The sequence below is a fragment of the Phyllobates terribilis genome, unplaced genomic scaffold, assembly GCF_046119375.1.
Source record: "Phyllobates terribilis strain yellow unplaced genomic scaffold, ASM4611937v1 Scaffold_9__5_contigs__length_417890890, whole genome shotgun sequence".
Taxonomy (NCBI): Eukaryota; Metazoa; Chordata; class Amphibia; order Anura; family Dendrobatidae; genus Phyllobates; species Phyllobates terribilis.
The window spans coordinates 138,567,272-138,588,274 of record NW_027362769.1 but is presented as its reverse complement, the minus strand read 5'-3'; the positions used below and the strand labels follow the sequence as shown (position 1 = coordinate 138,588,274).

Genomic DNA, 21,003 nt, shown 5'->3' with positions numbered 1-21,003 from the left:
TTGTAGCTATCAAATTTTGGCCTCCAAAATTTTGGTAAAAATACATAAAATGCACAAAAATCACAATGCATAATTGTTTTATGAATACAGCATTGGGGGCGGGTGGGAGTTCACTACTTATAATTATATAGGGTCTATGGTGTTCCTAAAGTAAAAATACATTCTTCTACTTGAACCCTACTACTCATTGGAACTGTCGATGGCATCCCTTGATGGTCTATAGATTTTTCTTCTGGGGGTTGGGGAAGGAGGACATCAGTGACAGCCAATCAGTAGACACATTCCATCTTAGAAGAAACGGTCTCCTAGCACTATTCCCGGGCTTAGGGATAGCATGACCACAGTGGTCACCTGTTCTCCTTGAAGATAGAAGAAGCCGGGAGCCTAAGCTCTACCACACATGGACATGGTGTAGAGTGGTGGGACAGATGGTGGTGGGTAGATGAGTATGTGTTTTTTATTTTTATTTTAGGACCATGTTTATCAGTAGTTATCAACGTCTCTAAAGTATTCAGCATTTTGTTGTATTAATTTTCAATAGATGATGCAGAAAGGCAAAGTCATTTTAAAGGGAACCTGTCACCCCCAAAAACACTATTCACCTGCAGATAAATAGTGCTTAAAGCATGTCTGGCTGCCATATTGGCGCAGCAGCTACAGGGAGAAAAATAAGTTTTATTCTCCCTGCAACTGCTTGTTTCCAGTCATTGAGGCAGTGCAGGAGGCTGTTACAGTCACCGCTCATTATACAGTGAGTGCATTGTAATCACTCCTCTGCACATAGATTGACAGACAGTACTGCAATGTATGTGTGTGCAGTGTGTGTGTGCTAAGCATGCTGTTCATCAATATGCCACGTAGTGATAACAGTGACTGTAATCTGCACCGCCCTGATGACTGGAAGCAAGCGGCTGCAGGAAGAATATAACTTAATTTTTTCCCTGTAGCTGCTGCTCCACTAAGGCAGTTTCACATGACCACAGTCCATGGTCCAGGTCAGTGCTTTCTGGCTGTGGACAGGGGCTGCGTGAATTTCCTTACTCTCCAGGATCCCAGGCTCAGCATATGATTAGCCAGGTTGGCGAGACGTCACCTGCGTGTGCCACAAATGACATCAATCCAGCCCAGCAAATCAAAGCTGCATCGGGGGAACCAGGAAGCTCAGGAAATTCACGCAGTTCCTCTCCTCAACCAGAGAGCACTGACCTGGACCGTGGACCCGGGTTGCGAGAAGCAATCAGCTCTTCTCCACACTTAAGCATTACAGACATCGTTATCATGAAAGCATCTAAGGTCAATGACAAAGAATGTGCAACATCAGCCGCTTCCACCACTTCACATGAAGTTTGGAGTTTTCCACCATGATTGATGCCTTTGAGAAACTTTTCTGTGTTAGAGATGTGATACTCAATGCAGCGATCTTTGTCGTTCCTCAAGTGCACCGGATGATGAATAAATAATTCATTAAAGATTAAAAAAAATTAGATTAATAAAAAGATATTTCCAACTGAAATTCTTCTGTGTTCTGTTTCTCCTACCTCGTAATTTTCAAGATTGTCTTCTGGAGTAGGAAGGCTCATGTACCGCTCTGTATAAATAGTGTCTACAATGGAAAGATTTCACAATACAAACCTTTATTACATATTCTTTAAATATTCATACATTTACTGACAGATGCAACTTTGCATATCATAGTAAAGTGTTTTTTTTTTTTGTTGCTTAAATGCATGTATTTGAGGCTAAAAATCATTTCTCCAACTGGGTTTTATTAAAGGTTTTGCACCATTTGACTTTTAGGCTGTGTGCCCATGATGCGTTTTTTAAGCGTTTCCGCAGCGGCAAAAACGCTGCAGAAACGCTTAAAAAACGCATGGTAGAAGGCCTGCCATGTTCCCCAATGATAATCCGCTTGTGCCGTGCACATGGTGCTGAAAGTTCCGCTGCGGATTATCATTGCGGAAAAAAACGCAGCATTACCAATTATTTTGGGGAAGCTCTGCGTTTTCGCCGCCATTGACTTGCATTAGATCGCATGGATTCCGCATCACTGGATCTGTACATGCGCATTCCATGCGTTCTAATGTGCGGATGGTACCCAGGTCTAGAGAAGAGGAGACTCTCCTCCGGACCCGGGTACCATAGAAAACTGTAAAAAAAAAAAGAATAAAATAAAAAATAAATATATACTTACCTTCTGGCAGCCCCCGGTGCGCTCCTCCTCTCATGCCGGCAGTTCGCGATGTACTGAAGGACCTGCGCTGACGTCATAGTCATGTGACGGGTCACGCGACGCTGACGTCGGCAGGTCCTTCAGTGTACCGCTGCGGGCAAGGAAGAACAGAGCGAAGCAAGACAGCGCGGGCCATCAAAGGGTAAGTATATATTTATTTTTTTATTTTTTGACATTCTCTCGGGTCACACTATATGAATCCATGCCGGTTGCATGGATTTATATAGTGTGACCAAGTTGACAAGCACTTTCCAAGTGATGCTAAAATCGCCTGGAAAGCGCTTGTCAACCAACATGCGGAAATGCAAGTGAAGAACGCTTCACATCCGCATGTCCCTGGCAGGAAAAACGCATGTACAATCCGCATGTACAATCCGCATGTACAATCCGCATGTACAATCCGCATGCGTTTTTTTCTGCCAGGGAGATGCAGAAACGCTCAGGAAAAATCCTGAGCATTTCTGCATCGTGGGCACATAGCCTGATAGGCTCTTTCTTTCTCTGAAAATTCAACTTTGCTGCAGTGTGGGATCATAAATCAGCTGTGAGGAGCTGAGAAAAAATAGGTAACAAAGTTGCAAACTCTCTGTCAGGCCATAATAGCGGGCTGACTGACAGATTCTCAGCTAGTGTAACACAGAGGCCATAGAAGGCAAGCAGGGCAAAACTATTAATGGAACCCAATTGCAAAAATGATTTATAGCCCCAAATACCGTATATTCCGGCGTATAAGACGACTTTTGAAGACTGAAAAATCTTCTGTCTAGTCTGGGGTCGTCTTATACGCCGGTAATGCTTTTGAACTTTCAGAAATTGACATGCAGGGATACTCTGGGGGTGTTAATAAGCTGCCGTGGCCGTATCCCTGCCATGTCGGAGTTAATATAAGGTGGAGGGAGTTAAAATACGGCGGCGGTAGGTCCAGACAGTCAGCGCTTCTGTGCTGAAAATGACACATCGCTGCGTATTCCCAGCTCCGGACACAGCGCAGGACTTCTGTGCCGACAGTTTTCACTTGTCACAGAAGCGCTGCGCTGTGTCCGGAGCAGGGAAGTTCGCATCGCTTCTGTGACAATATATGAAAAGCCGGCAATTCAGCAGCGGCATAAGCCGGCACCCGACAATTTAGAATAGAAAGAATAGAGCATCACACATAGATTAGATAGATAGAAACATGTCAGTCACATATATATGAAGTACAGTGACAGTGTTGCTTACTGTACTTGTCATTTAGTGTAAAGGATTTATTAAAACAAATATTAGTGTTTTCATGCACCGTCTCTTTAAAAAAGCCGGCCGGCAATTCAGCATCTGTACCCGACAATTTATAACAGAAAGATAGAGCATCACACATAGATTAGATAGATAGAAACATGTCAGTCACATATATAAGAAGTACAGTGACAGTGCTGGTTACTGTACTTGTCATCTAGTGTTAAAATAACGGATTTATTTTAAAAAAAATTGGCGTGGGGTTCCCCTTAATTTTAGTCTCTAGCGGAGGTTAAGCAGACAGCTGGGGCAGATGTTTGAAGCCTGGGAAGGGGGTAATACCCATGGAGCTTCCCAGGCTACTAATATCAGCCCCCAGCTGAATACTTAGCCTTTACTAGCTATTAAAATGGGGGACCCCCCCAAAAAAATGACGTGGGGTCCCCCCTAATTTAATAGCTAGCAAAGGCTAGGCAGACAGCTGGGGGCTGATATTAATAGCCCAGGAAGGGAGCCATGAATATTCGCCCCCTCCCAGGCTAGAAACACCAGCCGTCAGCCGCCCCAGAAATGGCGCATCCATAGGATGCGCCAATTCTGGCACTTAGCCTCGCTCTTCCACGCTGCCCTGGTGCGGTGGCAGTGGGGTAATAGGGCTGGGGTTGATGTCAGCTTATAATGCCAGCTGACATCAAGCCCAGGTTAGTAATGGAGAGGCGTCTATAAGACACCCCCATTACTAACCCCATAGTAAAAGTTAAAAAAAACACAAACACCCAGAATAAAGTCCTTTAATTGAAATAAAGACACAATTCTTTATTGTTCTAAATTAAACCATACTTACCATCACGCCCATTCCAGCTGAAGCCAACGATCTCCTGCAATAAAAGAAAAATAATAAAGCAACCTCATCCTTACCTTTCCATGGTTCCCAGGACTGGTCCAGCTCTGCTACATTCACATGACAGGCTGGACCGCAGCAGAACGCTGCCATCCAGCCTGTCATCCCGTAGACACTGAGAAGCGCAGGCATGCTTGCGCTCCTCAGTGTCTCGCTGTGACGGCATCCAGATGAGCCGACAATGAACTCAGCTCACCTCCTGGACGTCCGTCACTGACAGCGTGGGAAACTTCTACTGCGCATGCGGGGAGCAGGAGAATTTTCCCACGTCAGTGACCTGCATGAGGTGAGCCGAGTTCATTGGACATGATCTCGGCTCATCTGGATGCCGTCACAGTCAGACACTGAGGAGCACAAGCATGCCTGCGCTTCTCAGTGTCTGCCGCATGGCAAGCTGAACGGCAGCGTTCTGCTGCGGTGCAGCCTGTCATGTGAATGTAGCAGAGCTGGACCGGTCCTGGGAACCATGGAAAGGTAAGGATGAGGTTGCTTTATTATTTTACTTTTATTGCAGGAGATCGTTGGCTTCAGCTGGAATGGGCGTGATGGTAAGTATGGTTTAATTTAGAACATTAAAAAATTGTGTCTTTATTTCAATTAAAGGACTTTATTCTGGGTGTTGTGTTTTTTTTAATTACTTTACTAGAAATTCATGGCGGTCATGTCTAATATTGGCGTGACCCCATGAATTTCAGGCTTAGGGCCAGCTGATAATGCCAAGCTGGCCTTAACCCCTTTATTACCCAGTGAGCCACCGCACCAGGGCCCTGGATGAGTTGGGTACAGCGCCAGAAGATGGCGCTTCTATGAACGCGCCATTTTCCGGGGTGGCTGCGGACTGCAATTTGCAGCGGGGGGGGGCCAGAAAGCTTGGGCCTCCCAGCGCTGCGGATTCCAGCCCCCAGCTGCCTTGTTGTACCTGGCTGGACACAAAAATAGGGCGAAGCCCCACGTCTTTTTTTTTTTAATTATTTCATGAAATAATTAAAAAAAAAAGGGCTTCCCTATATTGTTGTGTCCGGCCAGGTACAAATAGGCAGCTGGTGGTTGGGGGCAGCCCGTTCCTGCCTGCTGTACCTGGCTGGACACAAAAATATGGCGAAGCCCACGTCAACATTTTTGGGAAAAATTAATTACAAAATTAATAATAATTTAGGGACTGCATCTTTATTAACCCCTCAATTGTCATTTAGTGTTAAAATAAAGGATTTTTTAAAAAGAAAATTGGCGTGGGATCCACCATCATTATAGTCTCTAGCGGAGGTTAAGCAGACGGCTGGGGCAGATGTTTGAAGTCTGGGAAGGGGGTAATACCCACGGAGCTTCCCAGGCTACTAATATCAGCCCCCAGCTGAATACCTAGCCTTTACTAGCTATTAGAATGGGGGACCCCCCCAAAAAATGACGTGGGGTCCCCCCTATTTTAATATGTTTATGAGTGACAGTTTTCCTGCTATATACCTGCATGTCATAAGAATTTAAATTAAAAAAAGGACCATGTTAAATTCAAATCTGTTTTTTTTAAATTTTTACCGGTGTTTGGTATGCGTTGGAAAAGGGGTAGTCTTATACGGTGAATATATCCTAAACTCTATATTTTAACAGGAAAGTAGGGGGGTCGTCTTATACACCAGGTCGTCTTATACGCCGGAATATACGGTACATGCATTTAAGTAAAAAAAAAAAAAGTCAACAACCTCTTTAAGTGTTAACTTTTGATTAGCTAGCAAAATCGTTTGCTAGATAAATATACTAAATCATTAAAAACGAAACAATTTTTGCTACAATAAGATGAAATTTAGCAAGAATTAGTAATTTACCATAGTAAAGCCAGCTGGATACAGGGGCTACTGCAATTCCACACTTGAACTCGCCACTTCCACTGCCAAGTACCATTGATGTTACATAACCACCATAAGACTGAAAAAAGAAACGACTTTATGAAATCTATTCATACTGATTGCAAAACAAAGTACAACATTGCCCCGTGAGACTTTAATATGTAGCTATCCTCCAAATAAAAGTACAAAGTATGTAGCTAAATTACAGTCTTTTATTCATAGAAAATAATTTTTATCAAAATGCATTTACATTTTTTTTAACTGTATGCAAATCAGTGTTCCATCTACAAACAGTATAAAAAATTGGTTATAACTACAGATGAGCAGATCAGGAAAAATTCTAAGTCGCCTCTTTACACATATTTTTCCGGGAAATTCGATTTGTGGAGAAGTTATTCTCCATGAATTTAATGTCCCTTATTATGCTCCGGGGTCTCTCTCTCTCAACCCCAGAACATAATAAACGTAATATGTTAAAAATCGAGAGAATCCTTATGTTCTCCTCTCTGACCCCTTCGCTCTTCACTGTCACCTGTCCGCTCCTCGTTGCATCTTCAGGTTGCTGCAGCTCGGATTGGTCTGAAGAGGCCTGGGAGAGATTTGCGCAAGCATCTGCCATGATTTCAAGTGTGCATGTGAAGAAGCTTCATGGGCTTAATCAATCCTGGAAGCCCCGACCCAGCGTGAAAGCCCCAGGTAATTCAACGCGAGTGTTGGTGATCTGAAGATGCGAAGAGGACCAGATGGGTGATGTTGAGGAGCGGCTTGGAAGGAAGGAGCGGAGAGTGGAGCGGTAAGGTTTTTTTTTTTTACATTTTGATGGAACTTTACGGTCCGTAAAAATAGTGTCCGACTGCCGCCATTTTGCAGAATCTCCACTTAAGTGAATTACGAAAATTCTGCATTTTGCCGAATGCGGATTTTTTAAAAATTCCAGTAGAAATCAATTACAGTTTCCAGATTTATTACATAATTTCACGACAATATTTATTAAACTTATGGCGATTCGATCTTGAGTTGAGAATTACCAAAGTTATTTTAGACTTATTTTGGGCTCTAAAACACCTTGGACTCTCAATTTCCATGTGTAGCATATTCTTTAATATCTCTTTTGAAATCAATAGAGATGAGCGAAACGATTAGAAATTAATCAAAAATGTTTACAAAATGTCCCAAATTTTGTGGATTCAGGCAAATGTAAATTTTGGGTCAATTGTTTCATGCAAATTCAGTAAAATGTCTGATCACCATTTTGCAGGATTCTGAGGGCCATGAATGAGTTAACGAAATACTGAAATGTTATATTCACCTCTCACTGGGCCCCCCTGTTCTGCCACCACTCCCTTCCCAGTCCTCTCATAGGCTCCTCTTCCTTATTCTTCCGCCCCCGGGGCTTCCGGTGGGTACCGCCACTGCAGACTTGGTCTCATACTGTCACAGGAGGCGAAACGAGCAACAATGACCAAGTTAGCAGTGGAGCTGGAAGAGTCGAAGGGGAAAAAGGAGCCAATGAAAGGATCGGATGGGGGAGCGGAAAGTAGTGGCGGCTGCTGGTCAGGTATGGGGAGTGTGGAGAAAAGAAGAATATAAAAGTTCATTATTTTTTTTAACCCTTTTTGGCAGATTCGATTTGCTCCAAACTTATTTTTGCAAAATGATTTTCCTCCCTGAATTGAGCGAATCTGCCCAAATTAAATTTTGGAAGATTCGCTCATCTCTTGAATCTAACCATCTGTACTTTTAAAACAGTATTTCATAACTTACCCATCCCCAAATAGCTACTCTTTTTTCATCAACAAATCCCAGAGTTTTGAAATGCCTAAATGAGAAAGCACACATCACAATTTAACTAAAAAGGCAAAGAATAATCTAAAGTGATAATAATAGTTACTTGTCAAAAAGGAAAACACACTGTAAAAACTATTCAGGGCCAGATCAAGGTCAGTGGACGACCCTGAACAGACAATTTGATGGGACAAATCCCTTCCCAGTATTAGTGGATTAAAACATGAGGCCAACTGTTAAAAGTGTTAAAAGCCACGTACTGGAGGGAAAAATCCAAATATAATATCACTTTGCCAGTGGAGCGTCAGATGTCACATCCAGAGCACCTGACCGTGATGGGTTGTAATATACCTTCTAATTAGCAGTTCAGATTTTATGTACACCAGGTCATTTTGGTGTAAATTTTTCACCATTTAGTAAAATGTGCACAAAATGAATCAACTACGTGCGCTATTTTGAAGAAATTGGCATAAAAATGGCAACGAATTCCACAAGACAAAAATAGAGAGGCGACTGAAAAATATAAATGATGAATTGGGCCCTAAATATTTATATAGTCAGAGGGAGCTAAAAACTTTTCAAACTTTTCAAACTTGTATGTCTCATGTGGAAAATGCTGAAGGAAACTCTGAGGATGGAGGTAAAGGGGTTATCCACTACTAGGACATCCCCTTCTCAATCTGAATGTTTACATCCGTTAAAATATAAAAGCTTATACTCACCTCCCGTGTCGGCACCGTTTCAGCCGTGTTGGCACTCGTGTTCCCGGGCCACCCATGAAGTTGCTATGACATGTGAGTTTTATCTATAACATTATAAGAATATATAATCTCACCTGGCAGCTTGGATCTGATCAGCTACTTCTACTGTTCCAAGTCTTCGATATAACTGATGAAGAATCTCGTCACCCTGATATCCACTCCCTCGGCCATCAAAGCTGGCTACAATAATCTTCTCAGTACTGGCAAGGTAGGTGGCCCAATTAAGTCTGAAATATTGATCAACCTTCTGACTGCAAGGACCCCCGTATCTGCAGAGAGAAACACCATTGATAGAAGAATATGACATTCTAACAAAATCCCCTACAGGCTGCAATTCACACTACAACCACTGGGTGGTTATAAATGGATACATATACAGTGCATTGTGAAAGTATTTGGCCCCCTTGAACTTTTCTACCTTTTGCCACATTTCTGGCTTCAAACATAAAGATATAAAATTCTAATTTTTTGGGGAAGAATCAAAAACAAGTGGCACACAATCGTGAAGTGGAGCGAAATTTATTGGATATTTTAAACTTTTTTAACAAATTAAAAACTGAAAAGTGGGGCGTGCAATATTATTCCGCCCCTTTACTTTCAGTGCAGAAGTTCAGTGGGGATCTCTGAATGATCCAATGTTGTCCTAAATGACTGGTAATGATAAAAAGAATCCACCTGTGTGTAATCAAGTCTCCGTATAAATGCACCTGCTCTGTGATAGTCTCAGGGGTCTGTTTCAAGTGCAGAGAGCATCATGAAGACCAAGGAACACACCAGGCAGATCCGAGATACTGTTGTGGCGAAGTTTAAAGCCGGATTTGGATACAAAAAGATTTCTCAAGTTTTAAACATCTCAAGGAGAACTGTGCAAGCGATCATATTGAAATGGAAGGAGTATCAGACCACTGCAAATCTACCAAGACCCGGCCGTCCTCTAAACTTTCATCTCGAACAAGGAGAAGACTGATCAGAGATGCTGCCAAAAGGCCCATGATCACTCTGGATGAACTGCAGAGATCTACAGCTGAGGTGGGAGAGTCTGTCCATAGGAGAACAATCAGTCGTACACTGCACAAATCTGGCCTTTATGGAAGTGTGGCAAGAAGAAAGCCATTTATCAAAGATATTCATAAAAAGTGTTGTTTGAGGTTTGCCACAAGCCACCTGGGAGACACCAAACATGTGGAATAAGGTGCTCTGGTCAGATGAAACCCAAATCGAACTTTTTGGCACAATGCAAAACGATATGTTTGGCGTAAAAGCAACACAGCTCATCACCCTCCAAACACCATCCCCACTGTCAAACAAGGTGGTGGCAGCATCAGGGTTTGGGCCTGCTTTTCTTCAGCAGGGAGAGGGAAGATGGTTAAAATTGATGGGAAGATGGACAGAGCCAAATACAGGACCATTCTGGAAGAAAACCTGTTGGAGTCTGCAAAAGACCTGAGACTGGGATGGAGATTTATCATCCAACAAGACAACGATCCCAAACATAAAGCAAAATCTACAATGGAATGGTTAAAAAATAAAAGTATTCAGGTGTTAGAATGACCAAGTCAAAGTCCAGACCTGAATCCAATCGAGAATCTGTGGAAAGAGCTGAAAACTGCTGTTCACAAACGCCCTCCATCCAACCTCAATGAGCTCGAGCTGTTTTGCAAGGAAGAATGGGCAGGAATTTCAACCTCTCGATGTGCAAAACTGATAGAGACATACCCCAAGCGACTTGCAGCTGTAATCGCAGCAAAAGGTGGCGCTACAAAGTATTAACTCAAGGGGGCCGAATAATATTGCACGCCCCACTTTTCAGTTTTTAATTTGTTAAAAAAGTGTAAAATATCCAATAAATTTCATTCCACTTCACGATTGTGTCCCACTTGTTGTTGATTCTTCCCAAAAAAATTAGAATTTTATATCTTTATGTTTGAAGCCAGAAATGTGGCAAAAGGTAAAAAAGTTCAAGGGGGCCAAATCCTTTCACAAGGCACTGTAGCATAAAGATCTCCCAATAGAGTATCGCAAGGTCATGTTTTTTTTTTCAAAACTGATTGTTTTGCACCACTCATCTCTGGATACTTCAGGAGACAAGAGGAAAGGTAAGGAAAGGCACATCTGCGAGTATAAATCACTTTTCTAGGACAGCATAAATGCTTAATGCTCTTCCAGCAACCATTCAGTACTTGCATGTGTGGGCAATGTAAGGTATGACAAGATATTTACTGGCACCCATTGTCTGTGCTGGTTAAGGTTGGAATAAATTTAAGGGCTCCCTCAGACGTTGGTGAGTTTTCTTGTTGGCAAAAATGTCTGAGTTTAATCAGTATTTTTTAACAGCGTTTCATCACAGAGTTTTTTCAGTGTTAGTTTTCACCATCAGAATTTGGGCACCATTTAATCAGATTTTCTCCAATGAAAAAAAAAAGCTGCTGTAGGTTTCTCAAGCTTCTCCTATCAAACAGTCCATGACAAATGGACAACACACGGATGGCATCTGAGTGCTGTCTGATCTTATCACGGATTCATGGGCTTGCATTGAGCCAAGACTTGGATCAAAACTGCATCTGTCTCGATGATTAGGGGCGAACCACTCTATCCTCAAACATACAGAGTGGTGTGAACAGCGCCATAGGCTCTAAGAAGTATGAATTGCGTCTGTGAAAAGCACGGATAAAACTGATGTCTGAATGAGCCCTAAAACTAAGGCTTGGTTCACAGGGGTGTTATGGATATTGTTATGAACAGAAGCCATACTGCTATACAACGGATACCACCATTACCTGACAGACCCCTTTCCCATTAACCCATCATTTTTTGGGGGGTAAATAAAGGTCATGCATGAACTGCAAAATCTGCTCCGAAACAGTGGGTTAGATTACATCTTGTCACCTGTAATATACGTATACATCAATTAAAGCAAGGATATGGGTTTTGCTATCAGGACAGCCCATTTTCATATGCACTATTACACTATATGGAATTCATGGAAGAATCCCCTCATTGTCTTCTAGAGGACATCTAGGGATACGAGAAGCAGAAGCAGCGATCAGATGACTTCTTTTTGAAAGGACTTGTCTCATGAGACCCATTAAAGGATTGTTCCCATCATCAAAAGTTATCATCATCTATCCAGTTGATAGGTGATAACTTTGGGATTCTTGGGGGCCCAACTGCTGGGAATCCCACCAATCCCGAAAATGGGGGTCTGAAATGCAACCCTATTTATTCTCTTTGGGCAAAGCGTGGCTCCCTCCCTCCGACAGTCTCAGGGATAATAAATGGAGCAGTGGAATCCATGCACAAGAGCTGCTCTATTCCAATGGGGCTTTTTAAAGTCCCATTTTTGGGATCACAGGATCCCCTTTCCATCAGAAAGTTGTCATCTAACCTTTACTAACTTTTGATGATAGAAATAATTGTTTAGATTCATTTAGACTTTATTATTTCAATACATATTTGAAAATAAATGTTAAGTACAGACGCAGTAATGCAGAATATATTGCGCATGCGGAGCACTTACACATCAATCAGTAGAGGGTATTTCTTTGATTTGTCGAAGTGAGGAGGCAAAGTCAACTGATACCACAAATCTGAAAGAAGAAAATGATATAGTTTTCTTATGAATGTAGATCTAGAAGGCACTGCCACGTATAGACCGGATAGATACTAATGATTTCCGGTCTTTCAATGCTTTAGATTTACCTCCTATTATCAGTCTTGGTCACACACAATACAACATAAATTTCTAGCAATGCTCAGAGAGAAATGCATATGTCCCCATAGTACCATCCTCATGGTCTTACTAAGAGCGACGGCCACTTACCACCACCCGGTGCGTCTCCTTTCTCCAGTGTCACATGCAGCTCTGTAATTGATCTTGCAGGATAAAGTGTAAGAAAGGATAGTATGTCTGAGATAAAGCTGCCTCACTGCAGTCAGGGAAGAGTGCCACTTAAAGAAAAGCACTCCACAAATGGAGCAGCAGCCATGAAATGTGGATTTATTCTTAGATCTGGGAGCAGAATCACATCAATGCTACATGAACTTGCAAACATTTTTTATGGCTCCTGTTTAGTAGAGTTGATGGGTAGGGGTCTTCATCTGGAAAACCAATAGGCAATAACCCAGGATCCCTGGGCTTATTCTTGATTGTAAGCAGAGCGGTAGAAAGTATAGGGGTCTGCACACTGCCCTGCTCACTCTCAAGGATAAGCTAAGTACTTCTACCCCTTGGTTTCAGAAATTTCGTGACATGGCCCTTTAATGATCAACGGTTTTAAACAATGAAAAAATATTTCCACGTTTAGTTACCATTTAAGACACATCTAAAAGCACCAAACCCATTGTGCGCTTCTCAAAATAAAGCATTTCAAATGGTTTGTCTTTGTCAGTACCTATAACTTAGGCTATTAGTGCACAAAGTGTATCCCTTGCCTCAAATTAAGTCTCCAGATGTGCCTTTTTATTGCAGTGGCAGCTATCCTCTTCACTGTGTAAGGCAGCGCTATTCATCACACTGAGGGCACTCGCATCACCGGGTCAATTAAAGCACACATGCAACGTTTTCCGGTAATATGAAATCCAGCAGTTTATTACACCTCATAAACTGTTTATAACGCCTCATAAACTACTTATAACATAGTCCATCTCAGTGGCTAGCAGGAATGTTACACACGTAATATCCTAGAGCCTTTTTAGTGGCAGCTATGCCCGCTTGGCTTCAGATACAGACTTCAGCAAGGTACAGCATCAATATTCACTTAACGCGCCGATTTACCTTTGCCCGGTCTCAACTACTTCTATCAGCTCTGTTCTGCCACAGCTGTGGCTTTAAGGCTCCCCAGCCGTGGTCTTCAGGCCACGTGCCTTCTAAGGCTACTGGTATCTCAGACACAGGGATCCAGCCTCTTGCCCTCCAGGCTAGTGGAGTCCCAGACACAGGGACCAGGCCTCTTGCCTTCCAAGACTACTGGTATCCCAGACACAGGGATCCAGCCTCTTGCCTTCCAGGCTAGTGGAGTCCCAGACACAGGGACCAGGCCTCTTGCCTTCCAAGGCTACTGTTATCCCAGACACAGGGATCCAGCCTCTGCCTTCCAGGCTAGTGGAGTCCCAGACACAGGGACCAGGCTTCTTGCCTCACCAGGCCTCTCTCTCTCTCTGTTTCAAAACCACCAGGATTTATATATCCTTCTGTGCACACAGGACCTGTGATGATGTCACAGTCATGTGATCAGTCATCTGAGGGGGGGGTAAATTGTCAGCCAGAACACCCCCTTGGGCATTTTAGCAATGCAGCAAGCCGCTGCATTACATACCCCCCCCCTGTTCAAACTTGTGGGGTTGAACACATAATATACACAATCACATTATAACCCACGGTTCACACAGAGACCATGTACTTGACAATTGCGCTGCTCAGCCCCTGGAACATTAGTCATCAACATTAGCCCATTCCTTAGGGACCTACCATCTGTCATTGTCACTAACTTTGTCAAATCACATTTCCGAGTCGCAACCCAGTGTGACTCACGTGTCCTTGTATCTAAGGTCAGGTCTGACTTTGTGCTGTCCTGTACTCTATTGGGTCGTTTGTATGGGCCTCTCAGACCTGAGTTACTGGAGGTCTCACTACCTCTAAACCCACGCCCACTATCCTCAGGAAATCTTGAAAGGTCTCTAACTTCTACTGTAGCCGTCCTATTATTTGAAGGGCTCTTTCTCTGTCTGGTCTCACAGTTTATAGACGGCTGCCATCTTCTTCTGCTCAGACGATGCTGTCTTTCCATTCACAGTCTGGCGAGATTCAACTGTTCTACCTCTCGCAGGTAGGTCACTCGGTACTCCATCAGCATGCATACATATGAAAGATTTTCTTCCGCTTCGACAGCGGAGAATGACACCATGCCGTCTTCATCTGGTATCCAGTCCTGACGATCACGTGGACTGCTTACTTTCATCACACCAGTCTTCTTTACCATCATTTGCATGGTTCGGCCATTTCTTCCAATGAGCTTTCTTACCAAAGCATGAGGCACCCGGATGACCTCTTCCCGCAGACTTTGAGATTTTCTCATAAGCTCCAGTTGTCTAATGGCTTGTTCCGTCTTCAACCGGACAAACCGCTTTGTGCGAACACATTGCTAGTTCATGTCACTTAGGATAGCCAGCCACGCTCTTCACTGTGACTTCGGTTGTGGACAGGACCACCAGCTGTTTAGCTTCTGAGGTCGAGTACACCTTACAGGCTCCCACGGCCTTCTTAAACTCTTCATGCACTAACTCTCTGGTGCATTCTTCTCTCAAATCTTCGGGTACATCTATGAGGCACTTGTACCAAGACGTTTCTGTCTCACCAATGGTTTCCAGATGATCATCCGGCTCAGGTTTCAGGGACAACTGACTTTCAGCTTCTTCACCCAGTATTCTTCCCCTGAGCTGACTCACAGCTATGAACTCAAGAATTCTCGTCTTGACCACTTCCATTTCATACTTATCTTCTTTTAAAACTCTCTCAGCTCTCATCAGGTCCACCGTCTCATGGTTTAAAGGATTAAGTGCAATTAGTTTGCCCTTCTCCTTCTCCAAGGAATCCTCTTTCACTGATTAGTACTTTGCCAGGCGACCTTTGAGCTCGACAACTTCTTCCTCTAGCTCAGCTACTCGCCTCTCAGCAACCCATCTCTGAAGCTCTTCCTGCTTCAACTGCTCCTTTATCAGCAGAATTCTCTCAGACTTCTCTGTCTCCAATGCGCCCACTCGGCTCTCGACAGCCAGTCTCTCAAGCTTCTCTTGCTTCAAATGGGCTTGTAGCGACTCATTGAGCTCCCTTATCTCGGCTCTTACATCCACCGAATCACCCAAGCTCGCATTATTCGAAGAGGCATTGGCTTCATACCTCCCTTCTCCGATAGACTCCTCCATCCTGCAGATTCTATCCTTAAGGCACATCTCTGCCCTCTGGAGATCACAGGGATCCAGCCTCTTGCCTTCCAGGCTAGTGGAGTCCCAGACACAGGGACCAGACCTCTTGCCTTCCAAGACTACTGGTATCCCAGACACAGGCATCCAGCCTCTTGCCTTCCAGGCTAGTGGAGTCCCAGACACAGGGACCAGGCCTCTTGCCTTCCAAGGCTACTGGTATCCCTGGCACAGGGATCCAGCCTCCGCCTTCCAGGCTAGTGGAGTCCCAGACACAGGGACCAGGCTTCTTGCCTCACCAGGCCTCTCTCTCTCTGTTTCAAAACCACTAGGATTTATATATCCTTCTGTGCACACAGGACCTGTGATGATGTCACAGTCATGTGATCAGTCACCTGAAGGGGAGGTAAATTGCCAGCCAGAACACACCCCCTGGGCATTTTAGCAATGCAGCAAGCCGCTGCATTACAACTGTTATTCCCTTCCGGAGAGAAACCCCAACCACCCACCACATCGGGCAACGTCTGACAGGGCATGTCATGGGACCAATGCAGCCAAGCTGCTCGGATGCAGCTTTCACATTCTGACAGTCACTGATTGACTGTAGTGTGATGTTTCATCCCAGATGTTGATGTCAGGAGTAGTGTTAAGCGAATTTGTTCAGCATTTCAAATTCGGGTTCGTGTTCGGGGTTCCGGCTTGTTCGCGCCAAAAAATCGGCTCCGCCCATGAACATCCCTGATGTTATCAGTGTGACAGCGTGGAAAATCAGGGATGTTCGTGGGCGGAGCTGATTTTTTGGCGCGAACAAGCCGGAACCCCGAACACGAACCCGAATTTGGAATGCTGAACAAATTCGCTCAACACTAGTTCGGAGGCAGTACCATGGCTATTTTTTTTATTTACTTTTAAAGTAGTGGAGAATCCCTTAAAAAGGGATTGTCCATTACTTCGACAACCCCTTTTCAGTCAGCATGTTTGCCCCCATTAAAATAACAACACTATTCACTTCTGCTGCTGGCACCGTTCTAGAGGTGGAAGGAACTGCAGCAGCCCATTCAACTTAAAGGTGTTGTCCACTACTCGGACAACCCCTTCTCAATCAGCATGTTTGCCCCCATTAAAATAACAACACTTATACTCACCTCCGCTACTGAAGCCATTCAAGCAGTGTTGGTACTCGCTCTCCCAGGGCTCATGTGAAATTGTTATGTCATGCAAGCCCTCCGTCCAATCAGCGCTGGCTTCTCTCTTCCAACCTATGGACGAATCAATAATCAAGAGGAAGTGTGTGGCCAGCCGCAGCTCTGACATCCTCTTGATTTTTGACTCATCCGAAGGTGGGGAGAGAGAAGCCAGCACTGATTGGACGGAGGACTCTCGTAACGTAACAACATCACGTGACCCCCAGCAGAGCGAGTGCCGACATTGCTGGAATGGTGCCAGTAGCGGAGGTGAGTATCAGTATTGCTATTTTAATGGGAGCAAACATGCTGATTGAGAAGGGGTTGTCCGAATAGTGGACAACCCTTTTAAGTTGAATGGGCTGCTGCAGTTCCTTGCACCATCAGATAGTCATGACTCAGGAGCACTGTAGTGTAAGGAAAATTTTGGCCCCCATTCATCAAGACCGGCGTTTTTCACTCTAATCTTAAAGAGGGGCTGTGCTGGAGTCAGAGGCGTCTGATTCATTAAAATGTTCGCTTCACCACAAATCTTGTTCAAGTCAAGGACTGTATTAAGATTTCTGGCATAAGGCATGCCAAAACTCATCATGACTTAGATGAACTGTGGAATAACGCCCCCGTTCTAGCCCCATTCCAACCCAGTTTCATACATCCTACTCTGGTTTCACCCATTTTGGTGGAGCGGGGCGAAACTGGCGTGAAAATGTCAAAAGTCGCAAAATGTTTGATCGACTCCACTTTATGCAAAAAAATGTTGTGACTTTTCAAAGAGTTTTATGCCAACAGTCTAGCGCAATCACATTGGTAAATTGGGGCTTTAGTCTTTCTAACAGCAGGATACCTACCGTAGGGGCAGAGGTGGCGGTAACCCCCAACCCCGCACTCAGAAGGGCCCTCCCAGACCAATCGCCATTCTTAACTGTATTGGTGTGCACAACATGACGGTACAGTTAAACTTTACAGTAGATCAGAGACATACAGTGTGTTCTGCCTACTGAACCACTCTACATTCTTTAGGCTGCAGGTAATTGTGCCGGGACTCTGATGTCTTATATATACCCTGGAGTGATGGCATCACCATGTTGGTCCATCCGCACCTTGCCGCTGTCTGCTGGCAAACTCATCAAGGTCCGGGGTTGGTGAGTTATGGATTACTATGTATATGATTTGGGGGGGGGCATTACACTTTGTATAGGAGGACTGTGAAGGTCTCATATTGTGTATAGTGGAGTTATGAACCCATCATACTGTGTGTATAGCGAAGCTGTGAACCCATCATACTATGTGTATAGGGGAGCTGTGGGCCTATCATACTGTGTGTATAGGGGAGGTGTGGGCCTATCATACTGTGTGTATAAGGGAGATGTGGGCCTATCATACTGTGTGTATAAGGGAGATGTGGGCCCATCATACTGTGTGTATAGGGGAGCTGTGGGCCTATCATACTGTGTGTATAAGGGAGCTGTGGGCCTATCATACTGTGTGTATAAGGGAGATGTGGGCCCATCATACTGTGTGTATAGGGGAGCTGTGGGCCCATCATACTGTGCATATAGCGAAGCTGTGAACCCGCCATACTGTGTGTATAGGGGAGCTGTGGGCCTATCATACTGTGTGTATAAGGGAGCTGTGGGCCTATCATACTTTGTGTATAGGAGAGCTGTGGGTCTATCATAAGTTGTGTATAGGGGAGCTGTGGGCCTATCATACTTTGTGTATAGGGGAGCTGTGGGCCTATCATACTGTATGTATAAGGGAGATGTGGGCCCATCATACTGTGTGTATAGGGGAGCTGTGGGCCCATCATACTGTGTGTATAAGGGAGCTGTGGGCCTATCATACTTTGTGTATAAGGGAGCTGTGGGCCTATCATACTTTGTATATAGGGGAGCTGTGGGCCCATCACACTGTGCGTATAGCGAAGCTGTGAACCCATCATACTGTGTGTATAGGGGAGCTGTGGGCTTATCATACTGTGTGTATAAGGAAGCTGTGGGCCTATCATACTTTGTGTATAGGAGAGCTGTGGGCCTATCATACTTTGTGTATAGTTGAGCTGTGGGCCTATCATACTTTGTGTATAGGGGAGCTGTGGGCCTATCATACTGTATGTATAAGTGAGATGTGGGCCCATCATACTGTTTGTATAGGGGAGATGTGGGCCCATCATACTGTTTGTATAGGGGAGCTGTGGGCCCATCATACTGTGTGTATAAGGGAGCTCAGAGTATTGTGATCGTTAAAAGTGCACACAGGGGGCATTATTACTTTCTAGAGTACAAAATGTGGGCACTATTTCCTAGGACACTTGCACATTAATATTTTCTAGGGGGAAATTTTACCTTCTAGAGGAGACAAAAGAGGCATTTTACTATGTAAGGGGCAAAGTGGTGGCATTATTATGTGGAGCAATAAAAGGAGTCCTGTAATTGTGCCAAAGAGCAGGTGAAGTAATAGGGGCACATACGGCAGCAGCGGCTCAGTATTGGGGTATCAGTAGGATGAGGCGTTTCTGAAGGTTGGGGATAGATGGTGACGGTGCTGAATATGTGAGAAGTCAAATGTGTCTGTGTTGTAATCTCGGCAGACGAGTTGTGGTCAGAGAAGTTGTCGTGCTGGTCTGGGCCAAATGGAAAATACTAGGAAAGTGAACGACTGCATCAGAAAGAAGATAATCTGTAAGTCACCATCTATAACTGTACTGTGATCATTTGTATGTTCTGCAGGACTGGTATCTACCACTATATGTTACCATATGGGGGTAACATCAGTGTTGGTCTTCGTATAGAGATTTTTTTCAGTAACAGCATAGTCAGTCATCTGCTGAGGTTCCCCTATAGCTACGATTAGGGACCGCCATAGTACTTGTAAACATGGTTACGTGGATAGGGGCCCACTCAGAAGTGTTTAACTTCCTTCTCCTGTGCTGAATCCTTAGACATGCCTCTGCTTTCTAAAAAAAATTATGGTCCCAGAAATCGGAGCCCACTAAACTTAAAGTAATGTTATATCCTAGCAACATGTCAAGATGAGGAAAGCCTTTTAACGGAGTAATACAGTATTACAAAAACAAGATTGTGTTCTTACATAAACTGTACTCAGTTTGTTCGGAGTATTGCAGCTTAGTTCTATTATCATTAATGGAGCTAAGTGGCAATATCAGCCACAACCCATGAACTGGTTTGGCAATGTTTTTGAAAGAAATCAAACATGTTTTTATAATTCTCTACAACTCATTTTAAGCCTGAGGATAAAATACTTTAAATGTGATAACATGTAGAGACTTACTAAATCCATTAATTTTGGTAAAATTTCTTTCCTTTGTAGGTAATTGAATGTTTTCAAGTAGGGCTCCTAATTCATCATTACTCTCCAAAACTTTTATTTCTAAAAGAAGACAAAAAGAATGTTTTATAAAGACTGTTATAGTTAATTGTGATAATAAAAAGAATTACATTTTTAGTTATTTTAGGCCTAGTGCCCACGAAGCAGAAATGCTCCGGATTTTTTCTGCATCTCGCTGGCAGGAAAAACGAATGCAGATTTTACATGCGTTTTTCCCGCCAGGTAGAAGCGTTTGTGAAGCGTTCTTCACTTGCATTTCTGCATGCGGGTTATCAAGCGCTTTTCCAAGCGATTTTAGCATCACTTGGAAAAGTACTTGACAACTTAGTCACACTACATAAATCCATGCAACCGGCATAGATTTATATAGTGTGACCAAGTTAATAGTTAAAAAAAGAATAAAAATGGTAAAAAAAAACCAAAAAAACATTATACTCATTTTCTGATGGCCCCCGGTCTCCTGCATGATCCGTCCTGGCTCCCCTGGGCTCGTGATGGTGTAAAAGGACCTTCCATGACGTCATTTAGTCATGTGACAGGTCACGCGATCGCGTGACCTGTCACATGACTAAATAACGTCATGGAAGGTCCTTTTACACCATCGCGAGCCGCCGGAGAACAAGGACGGATCATGCAGGAGACCGGGGGCCATCAGAAGGTGAGTATAATGTTTATTTTTTATTTGAAATTCTTTTTTTTTTCCAGGTACTATGGTATCCGGGTCTGGAGGAGAGTCTCCTCTTCTCCAGACCCGGGTACCTTCCCCACATTGAATCGCTTAATATCCGCATGTGCACATGTATTCATGCGGATATTAAGAGAT

At 43.8% G+C, this 21,003-nt stretch overlaps 1 protein-coding gene across 1 annotated transcript in view; it reads right to left on the bottom strand.

Moving 5' to 3' along the window:
* DPP4 (dipeptidyl peptidase 4) overlaps window positions 1-21,003 on the bottom strand; it is a 108,916-nt gene that overhangs the window by 5,943 nt on the left and 81,970 nt on the right. The window contains exons 19-24 of the mRNA XM_073647055.1: window positions 20,124-20,222; window positions 12,248-12,317; window positions 8,805-8,999; window positions 7,949-8,003; window positions 6,164-6,263; window positions 1,539-1,603 (exon numbers count right to left, since the gene is read on the bottom strand). Coding sequence (XP_073503156.1) covers window positions 1,539-1,603; window positions 6,164-6,263; window positions 7,949-8,003; window positions 8,805-8,999; window positions 12,248-12,317; window positions 20,124-20,222 — 584 coding nt within the window. The remainder of the gene's footprint in view (window positions 1-1,538; window positions 1,604-6,163; window positions 6,264-7,948; window positions 8,004-8,804; window positions 9,000-12,247; window positions 12,318-20,123; window positions 20,223-21,003) is intronic.